Source organism: Dendronephthya gigantea, unplaced genomic scaffold (assembly GCF_004324835.1).
Source record: "Dendronephthya gigantea isolate DGI-Jeju-01 unplaced genomic scaffold, DenGig_1.0 000037F, whole genome shotgun sequence".
NCBI classification, from domain to species: Eukaryota; Metazoa; Cnidaria; class Anthozoa; order Malacalcyonacea; family Nephtheidae; genus Dendronephthya; species Dendronephthya gigantea.
Window position 1 is genome coordinate 976,491 of NW_021163047.1, and position 13,375 is coordinate 989,865.

Consider the following 13,375-nt stretch of genomic DNA (forward strand, 5'->3'; position numbering starts at 1 on the left):
AATGAAAAAGATGGCTTTGGATAGAGAAATTTTCATTCAAATGGATGGTAAAAAATCTACGATTTTGAAGCATTTTTAAAGGGTTTTTGATCAGGTAAATGGGTAGATTTTGTATTTTAAAGCATACAAGTATTTTGTATGTTTAATATGTGGATTTATCAACAAATGTATGACACCTCTTTGAATTTATTCGTCAATTTCGTTGAAATGATTTTGATTTGGAAAGTATTTATTTTTAAAGCTGAATTTGTTTAAAAAGTAATTGAAATTTCGCTAAAAATTGTAGTATCCAATTCAGCCAGCTCCACGTGAAGCACATGCCCAAGGAGAAGTACCAGTAGCACACCATGGTCAGCAAGCTCCAGGTCAAGGCCAACGTCAAGTACCAGCAGTACACCATGGTCAGCAAGTTCCAGGTCAAGGCCAACGTCAAGTACCAGCAGCACACCATGGTCAGCAAGCTCCTGGTCAAGGCCAACGTCAAGTACCAGCAGTACACCATGGTCAGCAACAGCAAGTCGCCGGGTCAGGCCCCACGTCAAGTACCAGCAGCACACCATGGTCAGCAACAGCAAGCCGCAGGTCAAGGCCAACGTCAAGTACCAGCAGTACACCATGGTCAGCAACAGCAAGCCGCGGGTCGAGCCCGACGTCAAGCACCAGCAGCACACCATGGTAACCAACAGCAAGCTGCAGATCAAGCCCCACGTCAAGTACCAGCAGCACACCATGGTCAGCAACAGCAAGCCGCAGGTCAAGGCCAACGTCAAGTACCAGCAGTACACCATGGTCAGCAACAGCAAGCCGCAGGTCAAGGCCAACGTCAAGTACCAGCAGTACACCATGGTCAGCAACAGCAAGCCGCGGGTCGAGCCCGACGTCAAGCACCAGCAGCACACCATGGTAACCAACAGCAAGCTGCAGATCAAGGCCAACGTCAAGCACCAGCAGCACACCATGGTAACCAACAGCAAGCTGCAGATCAAGGCCAACGTCAAGCACCAGCAGCACACCATGGTCAGCAACAGCAAGCCGCAGATCAAGGCCAACGTCAAGCACCAGCAGCACATTATGGTCAGCAACAGCAAGCCGCAGGTCAAGCCCCACGTCAAGCACCAGCAGCACATTATGGTCAGCAACAGCAAGCCGCGGGTCAAGCCCCACGTCAAGCACCAGCAGCACATTATGGTCAGCAACAGCAAGCCGCGGGTCGAGCCCCACGTCAAGCACCAGCAGCACACCATGGTCAGCAACAGCAAGCCGCAGGTCGAGCCCCACGTCAAGCACCAGCAGCACACCATGGTCAGCAACAGCAAGCCGCGGGTCAAGCCCAACGTCAAGCACCAGCAGCACACCATGGTCAGCAACAGCAAGCCGCGGGTCAAGCCCCACGTCAAGCACCTGCAGCACACCATGGTCAGCAACAGCAAGCCGCGGGTCGAGCCCCACGTCAAGCACCAGCAGCACACCATCTAACAGTCCAACACATCCAACGAACAGTCTACCGTACTCTATTAGAAATTGTACTTCTGTAAATAATTTTAAACAATTAGTCAAGACGTTTCTATTTCGCCAAGCTTTTGATTAGCGCGGAACGTTTCTTAGTTTAATATATTTTTATTTGTAAATTTCTTAACTTTTGTAATGCGCATTTGAAAATTGTATGGTTGATAAATGCGCAATATAAGCTAATAAATTATTATTAATAAACGAGCGTGAAAACTTTACCCGACGAGGATATATTGTCAGTCGAAAGATTATATGCCGTGAGGGCAGGGTCGCAGGGACGTTGTTTTGAACAGCAATTTCCGTGCATGGAATTTTGGAAAGATTCGAAATGAAAGACCATTTTGTATGATAAACAATGTCAATGTGAAATAAAATTAAGCAAATTATAAACAATTAAAATTTCAGGCATTATTTGACTTATTCAAAATTCAGAAACAAACGTAGCCTTACCACTTGCTGCCAATCAAAATCCGAAACAATTATTTCGATTACGATGTTTCAATTTGTACGGTTGTATTCATTTATCGTGTATTGCATTGAAGCGAAGATAAATAAATCAATACATCAGCTGAAACCGAACGAAGTACGACTTAAATAATTCTTTGCTGTCGAAATTATTCGTAAAACCTTTCAAAAGTGTTTAATTCATGACAAATTATACGTGTTTACGTGTTTCAGCTCCTTATATGTAGTTGTAAACAATATCCTTGTGTTAAGGTTAAAAACATTTAGTTTGCTTGTTGAATAAAACGATAGACTCTTCTATTTTCAATAATTAACTATTTAAGCTAAACGGGCCGGATGCAATCGGCCCCAGGTTATAAATTTTGAGTGAAGCATAGTTACGTTACCTTAATACTAACTGAAGCAAAAGTACAGTTCAAAAGTGCTGCATAAACTACTCAAACATATAATTGCATTTTAACATGCAAAATGTTGATGACAATAATGACAACTTGATTTGTCAATCAGGAAATTATTTAACGTTAATTCAGTTGTGACCTATTCTGTAAACTAATGTATTGCAGTAACGGTATTAAAAGTTTTGCGAGAGTTCAATATGTCTCAGTTGGGCCAAAAAAACCGAAAGTTCATTGACAATTGGAAACATCCAACGCTCATGACGCCAAATATGGTGTACGGCTCCGTATTCTTTAACTCTTCTGATGCAATGTTCGATGCGTATTCCACATTTTGAAAACTCTCTGTTGAACAATTGTTTCCTCAAATCACCACCAACCTGTCTATAGGGCGTGAGAAAAGGATATAAATGCAGGGATATCCTTTGTCAGCTAAAATGTAAACACTAGCAGGCAAATGAAGATTTTGACCAGTTCCTATGGAAGGCATCATGTTAAGTTGGCCACTGTCGTTGTTATTACCCAAGAGCCCCGACTGAATAAAGACAATATTGGCTTTGTTGTCCATGATAATTTGAGTGGAAAAGTTATGGTATCTAGAGTGTCCACTGTAAAAATCCTGCTGAGGCTCAGTTTGTGGTCTTTGTATTTGATGACGAGCTCCATCAATGACTGCTACAGCACCTGGAAACATGTCCCACTCATTTGCTATGGCCAACCATTTTTCTTCCGTACGCCATTTTACAAAACTTTTAAGGTAACTCCACAAAACAGGAAGTAAAAATCTTATCTCTCTTTCAACCGTCACTGGACTAACCATGAACAATCCGCTAAGCATGACAAGTTCAGGACACATTCGAAGCCAGATGACAAACATGACTGTATCCGATTTCGAATATCAAGTGAAAAGCGGTAGTCACGAATCCTTAGTCTCCGACGACGGGTGAACATTTGTAAATGTGGTGTCACATCATTAACTATTCGTCGAAAGGATTCGATGCTTTCTCCAGTCAAGCTCCAAAATAAATGCTCGCAAGTTTCCAACTCTTCGAAAAAGTTTCTCCCACGGAAATTAGAACTGACAAAGTTGGGGTGCAGTGTATGTTCCACTCGCGGGGTATATGTATATGCCCACATGTAGCTGCCAGTGCCAGTAAATCGTTAAGCGACCCAGAAAGATGAGTGAAAGAACGAAGAAGTGATTGGATTGACTCGTTATTCCTAATCACGTCGTATTCCTCTTGCGCTGCTGCTTGAAGAGTCGGCAAATTACCGCAAATATACTGATGTTAAACACATAACAACATTATTCAAATGTATTAGGGCTATATTCAGAACTTGCTTTTCATTTGCCATCTTTAGTATTTTACCAAAGTTGTTTGTTTCTAATACCCTAAAAAAGCGCACAAAAAAATCCTGTTGGTAGCTAGAATCTAAATATACATAAATAAAATCCCTATTGTTTGCGAACCCTATACTTTATTTATTCAATAACAATGACCCTGTGGACAATTGTGCTGTTAGGATACGATTAAAAACCTCATATATTCCATATTCCCTATATTTGTGTTATTAAGCAAAGACAAAGTGGTGTTCATAAAAAAAGGGTTGCCTTTCTTAGATACAAACATTGTAAAAGGGCAAAATTGTTGCTTGTAAGAAAAAGCTTATTTTGATTTGATCACATAACAAAAGCCAACCTCTGGGGAATGAGGATTTCACAATTCTTTCGTCGCGTTAATGATATTAATGATATTAATGGTGGAAGCTATTCGTTTGTTCTCGTGCTACGGTGAAAGTTATCTACAGGGTGTCCCAAAAAAAACGAAAACTATTGAAATCACTCATTGTTAAAACTTGAATGCCGTGTTCACGAATTTCAACTCATGGGGATTTAATGCAACTTATAAAATATTAAATGCTTTGTGTTGCTAGAGAAAGGGGAATATGTCGAAGGTCATGGTCCTTGAGATGCACATTTAAATATTGTTATCCATATTTGTCAATTGTAAATATTGTTAATAAATATCATTTTTGCGTACAAGCAAATTTTACTGCATCATATGCATGCATAAAAATGCGTATGGTAAACATTTATACACTTGTGGGTCCCAACAGACTGTTTAGGCATTCAAACTCTAACAATTGCATAGTTATGGGTGATTTCAAAAGTTTTCGTTTTTTTTGGGACACCCTGTACATATTACAACGGCTTTTGTTATCATGCATTAAAGACCACGTGTCCACTGTCGCATACTAAGGCTATTAATTATTTGCAAACAAAAGGAAGGTGTGCTTTTGGGAATTCCCTATGCTCATTAACAGATTCTTTGGTGCCCACAGAATGAAATGCCTCAAGAAATATGTACGTCTCTGATAATTCATTATTTCTTTCTCCAAAAGTTCAACATCCTCTGAGATCACGTCATGTCCCGTTGATTCTGCATGCATTTTTATGGCTGATTCGATCTTCTTCCTGGTACCTGGTTTATGTTCTGCCATCGTGAGTTCCAAGATCGTTTGCTCTCCCCAATGTAGGTAAAATTGCATGACCGACATTTGAATTTGTAAACAATTCCTTTTACATGCATATGTAAAAAGGTCTGTCTTTTGGTTTGCGAAAGACATCACCAAGGGTTATCATTAGCTTGTACGCTGCTGTCCTTATGTTCTTACTTGCTAGTATACGTTTCACCCTTTCCGATGTTCCTTTAATGCATGGTATACAAGTGTAGCCCGCCTTGGCTTCGTGTTCGGTTTGATGGTCTGGCGTTAATGCATGATAACAAAAACTGTTGTAATAAACTTGTAAATAGTCTCTGACGAAGGAGCGAAAATTCAGTCTTTTAACCTTTTAATAAACTTTTAGACCAGATACAAACCTGTTTCTTACTTTATCATGTCTTTCACTGGTCGCTACTTGTTTTCGAAAAAAAAAATCACGTATTTATCGATTTGCTATATCGACAAAATGGCAGCCTGGATGACAAAAATCATTCCTAAATTCGACGCGCACAGAAGCTATCATCTTTTGTCAATAACTTTATAGCGTGGTTTCCATATGACGCGCCGACCTGTCACCGACTCATTGTCTGTAATCATCCAAGAAGAAAATTATTTCAGAAAGACAAAATATTTCCCTCATCAATAATCACCGACAATAACTTTAACCTTTGCTTCAAAAATCAGCTCTCTCTTATTGAGCGTCATGCACATCTGTTTACACTTAATCACTGACTCAGCTGGTCTCTTGTGAATTGCAAGGTCACGAAATCAAGTGCTACAGCCTACAGGTTTATTGTAGCTGGTTTATATTTGTGATTTTATGGCGACTTGGTTCATGAAACGACTAAATATAGGCAAACTGCTCGTTCTGAGAGATGTATTCAAATGTTCATCTTCTCCAAGGAGCACAAGATGTCTCCATATGGGCGAATATTTCACTCGTGGACGCTTGAGTGAGATCGAGCTACAGGCGTCAGTGCCCTTGGCTGGAAGAAAATATTTGGCAAGTTCAACATCACCCGGCTTTCCGAAATATCTTTCAGGACCAAAAGATGACTTTCCAAAGTTGGTTAAAGCGAAGAAAGGTCAGGAGACTAGTATGAAACACTGGGCATTGAGATCAAGAGAGATTATTGATCAGGCATATCAAAAGTATGTAAACAATGAAGTAGCAAATTTGCATTTGACTAAACGGTGTATAATATTCAATTTCCGTCTATAATACTGTTAAGGTTTTGCTCTAAATATGTGCGAAACTGCGAAACGAAAATTGCAAAGTTGTAATTGAATTTTTAGCCAGGAATAACTTATAACAACAGTACAACTAGGATTTTTGTGTCAGGCATCTTAAAGATGATGTATTCTGCGCAGCAACACATTCCATTAATAGTGGGGATATGCGATATTAGCGCGTTGTATTACAAACCGACAGTTCGGGGGCGCCGGGTACAGTTTTTTTTTTCTGTCGCAAGGCGAAGTGGCTCTAACTGCGAGTGACGAAGATAAGGCTGCTATAAAAAAGCAATATTATGCTGAGAGGAATGCTTCAAGAATTTATTTGTTGAATGAGGACACGAGATGGCGAGGCTATTTGTCATCACTACAGACGCTACTTCTCGCTTGTCCCACAAATAATAACAAATATATGAAGTTTTAAATAACGGTTTATTTACAAGCTTCGCTTTATATCTTCCTCAAATATAGTAATATTTTCTTCAAAATATATTATAAATAAGCATATTCATCACAGCCGGTCGAGTGAGAACGAGAAGAAAATAAGAAAATTAAAATGACATATACGTCATGTAAAGATTATATAACAAACGTAAACAAACATTATTATGCGCAGAATATATATGCGCAGAGTTCCTATATCATAAAATTGGAATTTATATCATTAGAATCGCCGTGAAAGGTAGATTACGAATATAGTAATCACATTTGAAATTGCGCGTTTGTGTTCGCCTTTAAATAAAAAATAATATGTAGTACAAGAAAAACGATTTTATGCCAGCTAAATTCGGTTATTAAACGTGGCAGAAATATGTCTTCATCAAGTTTAGCTATTGAGCAGTTACCAAAAGAATGACACCCGATTAGAATTGTTTTCCTGCCAATGCAATATCAAGAAAGAACAAAAATTAAGACCATGAACGCGGGTCAATGTCATTCTTGTCAGGCAGTAAGAACACTTCGGACCATACATTAACGAACCAGATGCCGGTGATAAGCTGAAAAGCTATCAAGAAATGGAGCAATCGTGCAACGATCATGGCATCGAAACTACAACGAAGACTTGATCGTAAACGTCAGTAAATAACAAATTTCCTTATAATTTTGATTGCGCGACTTGCCTTCCGTGACCCCAGAACATAATATCATTACGCTATATATATACGCGTACATGCAGTATTCAAATTACAAATAGATTCTATGGTAGTAATGCGGCAATTGTACTTTTGCATAACTTTTTTCTAAGGTTTCATCCTAATTGATCGTCATATATATATATATATATATATATATATATATAATATATATAATATATATATATATATATATATATATATATACAGTCGTTATCATTAAGGTTGTCCATGCCAATATATACACAAATATATAAATATCAATCACGTGACCATTAAACATGGCTTATTTTGTTCACTTACCTCTTGTTTCTTTATTATTATCAATATTGTCCACCTTACTATGACATTTAAGAAATTATCAACATAGATTTCTAACGATTTCCCATAAAATTAACGTATGCAGTACAATCACGTGATCGATATTTAGGTATTTATATATATTTCCAGGTGACAACCTTAATGATAACGACTGTATATATATATATATATATATATATAATATATATATTTATATATAATTATATATATATATATATATATATATATATATATATATATATAAATATATATAAATATATATATATAAAATATGTTTTTCGTTTCTCAAAGGTACGTGAAGGATGGTACAGCAGTGGCTTTATTGTTCCGTGGTCTTCCAAACTCGAGTGAAAAGGATTTCTCAGAATGGGTTAACAATTTGGGTTTCAAACCATTTCCGTATGTTGGGGGAGTAACCGCCAGAAATGAAATTGAACTAAACGTTGACCAGGGAGCTTTGGATGAAAAAGTTTATAGTATTGAAACTCATAATGAGATGGCTTACTCCAACAGATTTCCAAAGGTATAATACGTATTTACTGCTGTGCTTTATTAAGAACTTACTGACTGAGAGTGAGGTCTGTACGGTAAAATATCAAACCTAGGTCGTGCCGTATTGACCGAGCGATAGCGAGGTCAATACACCAAGACCGAGGTTTGATATTTTACCGTACAGACCGAACAGTCGAAGTTAGTAAGTTTTTTATTATTTGGCATATTTCATGCAGACATTGTAATGATTAATTCTTTATGAGTAATTTTAATGATCAATCTCATCCGGGCACACGACACCAAAACATCGCCCTAAAGTGAAAAAAACCGCTCTATTTTGTAAAATATAAATTTATTATTTTTATTTCAAATTCATTATTTTCCGTTTAATGTAGTTTATATGTTGAGATTCTTTATAAGGATTTTGAACGTCTGGCAACTTAGCAAAGGAACAACACAATGAGACATTTTTGTGGCATATAATTTGGGCAGGAAGTGCTCGAAAAAAGGTCTAGAGGCTCTAATTAACCTAAGTTTTTCCTAGAGGAACAGGAGGACCTCTAAGTTGCAGAGGGTGTGAGCCAGCTCTGTGCATGTTGTTCAGTGAGTTGAGACCTGATGATCTAGGGACCACCATTAGTTATACTGAGACAGTAAGGGCACTCAAAACCCGACAGAGCATGCAAAAACTATAGGTTTTTCTAGAGGAACAGGCGGACCTCTAGATAACAGGGGAACAGGCGGACCCCTGTTCAGGTCAGTCAGCTCGACTCAAATATTGTCTGACTGACCCATCGAGTCTCTAGGTCAGGTCATCAGGTCGCGTTTTCGACCAAAATGACCTGTACAAATGCACTTCACGTGGTGAGGTGTTGTCCAGAAGGACAGCACTTCCTGCCATTGTTTAATCACTGCAATTCATTACAAGTTACAAGAAGAATATCGATAGACTATCTAGAGATAACATATGAACGAACTTAACGTATCAGTATATTTACATGCGGATGCCACAGCGGCCAGTCCTTCGCTGTGGGGAGGTGGGTGGGGTTTATTTGGTGGGGTTGGTTATAGTTACTTTTGAAACGCAGATATATGTATTACTGCCTTTCGATAGAGACCTTTAAATATTTGACCGGCGTTGTGGACGCATTGGCTGAGGTCTTGCGAATGACCAATGCATGCATGGGGAGCAGGCAAAATCCTTGCAGAAAAAAGGGGGCCATTGTTCAAGTCCACGTGAAGGGAAAGACCGTCAGGGGAGATTCGATTGGCCGTAACACAAGTTTGCATACGTTGTTCACATGCTAAGATGCCAGAGTTCGTTCAGATTTTGGACTTTATAACTATTAACATGCCTGGTAAAGACTGCCTTGTTCTATTGAGGCCTTGACCTTGCCCGGGCTAAAATTAGTGCATGCGATAACTATGACAGCTAGGCCAGAGATGGTCCATATGTAGGGTGAAATAGGACCTTCTAGAACATATTACTCCATTAACCGCAAATTTATAACTTGCGTATAAATTTTTTATTTAAGAATTTAATCTGTTTTTCAGTTTAAATTTAGTTAGTTTTTGCCGTGAGTTTTGCCTTGTTTTCACAGGGCAATAAGAATTGCGTATTGCCCGTGGGCAATACGGGGAAATCCGGACCTGTCAGCAGCCAATCAAATTGCAGAATTAACCAAAACAAGCGCTTGCCATATAAGAATAAGAACTTACTGACTAAGAGTGAGGTCTGTACGGTAAAATATCAAACCGAGGTCGTGCCGTATTGACCGAGCGATAGCGAGGTCAATACGGCACGACCGAGGTTTGATATTTTACCGTACAGACTGAACAATCGAAGTCAGTAAGTTATTTATTATATGACTTAATTTGGGAAAACCATAAACACAAATAATAATAAATTTTGAATTGCTGTTGTTTTTCCCGAGGGCAATAAAAATTGAGCGTATTGCCCGTGGGCAATATGGGAAAATCCCGCCTCGTCAGCAGCCAATCAAATTGCAGGATTTACAAAAACAAACACTAGTCATATAATAAAACGCTTTATCGGTTTAAGGTTGACAAAGAACGGACGCGATTCGCAAACGCGACTTTTTCATTTTCAAAAGCAAATAAATTCAATTCTGAAAGAAAATTTTGAGAGAAATGGGTAACAAACCAGCCGAAATACCTTGTAATTCAGTAGCTAATCACAACATTTTCGTCAAGATTAGCATACTGTGAAAACTGAAAAATCGCATCCTGTGTGTGTCGGCCTTACTGGGGACAGAGCCAACACTAGCGCGATAATCAGAGGGGGTTATACAATCTGTTCTGTATGCCCGACGAATTTCTTAATTTTTTCGGTTCCTGTTGATTAAAGCCTAAATGGTAACATAAAGGTCAAGAAGTCAAGAGATATTTATCCATAATATAAAAATTTGGAAAAGTCGGGCATAATATAAATTTTCTAAACTACTTAACATCAGTAATACATCTCTCTTTTTAAAAAATGAAACTTTTGTGTTTATTACACTAGGTGGTCGTTTTTACACTGATTTCTTACACTACATCTTAACTCATCACTAATCTACATCTCATAAAAGTAGATTTGCATCGCGAGAAACAAAAACTCTTCTTTAATTAATTTTTTAAAATTTAGATATTCACAATAAGTTGTTTCAACAAAGCTCAGTGGGGTGGAGAGACTGCAATTTGTGACAATAGAGATTTCTCCGCGAAGTTGGATCCAAACTTTGTTGAAAAATGCAAAGATAGAAAAATCCGTTACTGGAGTTGTCTTCACAGCGAAGATAGCGACAAAAATCTTTACCAAAGTTGGCAGATGCGTTTTAGAACCAAGGAAAAAGACAAAGTTGAGCAGTTTTTAAAATATCAGAAATACAATTTTTTCTGGGAAGGAAACACGTTGTTTTACTGGGACAATGTATCACCGACTGTGAAACACGTGAAAAGTGGCGAAGAATTGTGGTTCAACCAGATTGCCGGGTGCCATTGCACTTATTTTACAAACTCTCCACAATACGAGGGACTGCCGGAAATGCCGAACAAGGAGTACCCGACTCACACCACGTACGGTGATGGAGAGGAATTTACATCGTACGAAATTGACAATTACAGACGTTGTAAGTGGGAAAATGCTGTTGCATTTGACTGGCTAAACGGTGATATTCTTTTTCTTGATCAGATGATTGTTCAACATTCCAGATTAAGTTTTGAGGGGGAAAGAAAAGTTGGTGTTAGTCTTTTGGATTACTAGCAGTTGATGATCTGCTTGGATTCGTCTGCATGTGCTAATATGTTTAGGATTTGAGTCGCTTTATTAATCATAGCCAGAATTCGCGGACAATTGAGTATGACACACCAAATCATCAACAGAATCCAACCTTATGCATCTCTTCAATCGCTATGATTTCATCAGTTATTACTATTTTAATTAAACCTTTACGTACGTATATACATACGTGCAAAAAACGCGACAGTGGAAGGAACGCCCAACTTTTGCTAGTATATGTTTATGTAGATTTTCTATTTGTAATTCATTTCTACAAATATTTTGTATCGTATAAACGGCTAAAAGAATCTACCTCGGAATATTTGGAGTAACATAATTGTTTTGCAACTATACCAATCGTGGAAAAAACTTCTTTTTCAAAAGCAGCCGAGATGTTCTTTTCTAGCCCAATCGGACTGCGCGTGATTTTGTTAGGATTTTATAACAATCCCAGGCTGAAAACATGAAAACACTCCATGTTACTAATCAGCCCCTTAGTCCCGGCTAAAATATCAATTACAACTTTGCAATTTTGGTTTCGCAATTTCATGTATTTAGGGCAAAATCTTTACAGTATGATAGACGGAAATTGAATATTATACACCGTTTAGTCGAATGACGACTGACCTTTCTTCGCCTTAACCAACATTGGAAAGTCATCTTTTGGTCCTGAAAGATATTTCAGAAAGCCGGGTGATGTTGAACTTGCTAAATATTTTCTTCTAGTCAAGGGCACGGCATGGTGTCTGTAGCTCCATCTCACTCAAACTTCCACGAGTGAAATATTCGCTCATATAGAGACATCTTGCCGTCGAGTCCACCAGAAAATGACGTATTCCACCATGGTCGAGTTCGCCAGAAAATGGCGTATTCGACTATGGTCGAGTGTACCGGAAAATGGCCGTATTCGACCATGGTCAAATCGCCGGAAAACGGCGTGTTCAACCATGGTCGAATCCACCGGAAAACTTGTATAACGGAATGTAAACGCAACAGTTCTCGGCTAAAGGCACTAACGTGGATGCAGAGTTGATTGTCTGAATGTCTTTGATGCTGTTTTACTGCTGCATGTGCCACAAGCCTAGCGCGTCATAGACGAATCAGCTACAGTGGCGAGCCTTGAGAGGGAAGATAAATTTAACGTATTTAAGCCTCCCCTGATCTCGGGAGGCGGTCCCTAACAAGTATATGCACAGAAAATGACTAATAAGGCACACGCTTGGAAATTACAAGATTTAAATGCCTAAACGTTTTTTAAGTGTTTTTAGCGAGAAAATAGTAATCATGCAATGCGACTACTGAATTTAAACGTTTTACCATTTACCGTGTTCCCGTTAAATTTACCGTGTTCTGATTTTTTGCTGTTTTGATACAACCCTAGATGGATTTTAAGTATTTCACATCAATAATATAGCTATGGGAATAGCCGGAAAATGGCGTACTCGACCATGGTCGAGTCCGCCGGAAAACGGCGTATTCAACCACGGTCGAGTCCGCCGAAAAACGGCGTATTCGACCATGGTCGAGTGCGCCGGAAAACGGCGTATTCGACCATGGTCAATTCGCCGGAAAACGGCATGTTCAACCATGGTCGAGTCCGCCGGAAAACTTGTATAACAGACTGTTAACGCGACAGTTCTCGGGCTGAAGGCACTAACGAGAATGCAAAGTTGATTGTCTCAATGTCTTTTTTGCTGTTTTACTGCTGTAAGGTTGAGGAATATGCTGATAATAAATGTTTGATGTTTATGAATGATCTCTGCTATTGTTTATTTCAGAGACTCAGCCATGCAAAGACTGGGGAGAGTATTCAGAGGTTAATTAAGGTGGTTTTTAGTCGATATAATTTTTTTTTTGAACCGTATCCGTTCCATATGTGTTTAATACCAGTATTTTTTTGTATTAAAACAAAAATTTAGAAAGAACGCCGAAAAAAAAAATTGGAAAGAATGTAAAAAGAGATAATCGAGCCTATGCCACAATCTAACTGGTGCACGGATACAACCAGCTGCAATATTCCATGCAACATAGTTACAACTACG

At 38.7% G+C, this 13,375-nt stretch overlaps 1 protein-coding gene across 1 annotated transcript; it reads left to right on the top strand.

Annotated features, from left to right (window-relative positions):
- The first annotated feature begins 5,535 nt into the window (after positions 1–5,535).
- Positions 5,536–11,929, top strand: LOC114526210 (dapdiamide synthesis protein DdaC-like). Its single transcript, XM_028547726.1, has 3 exons — positions 5,536–6,026; positions 7,853–8,084; positions 10,701–11,929. Exons 1-3 carry the CDS (start codon positions 5,695–5,697, stop codon positions 11,316–11,318), a joined length of 1,182 nt encoding a protein of 393 aa, XP_028403527.1. The 5' UTR covers positions 5,536–5,694; the 3' UTR covers positions 11,319–11,929.
- The last annotated feature ends 1,446 nt before the right edge of the window (positions 11,930–13,375 follow it).

Bases quoted from the DNA above. Each gene is read 5' to 3' on its own strand.
- LOC114526210 (XM_028547726.1), top strand. From the start codon at position 5,695: ATGGCGACTTGGTTCATGAAACGACTAAATATAGGCAAACTGCTCGTT. The intron at 6,027-7,852 runs GTATGTAAACAA...CGTTTCTCAAAG, and splicing joins ATTGATCAGGCATATCAAAA to GTACGTGAAGGATGGTACAG. The intron at 8,085-10,700 runs GTATAATACGTA...TTTAAAATTTAG, and splicing joins ACTCCAACAGATTTCCAAAG to ATATTCACAATAAGTTGTTT.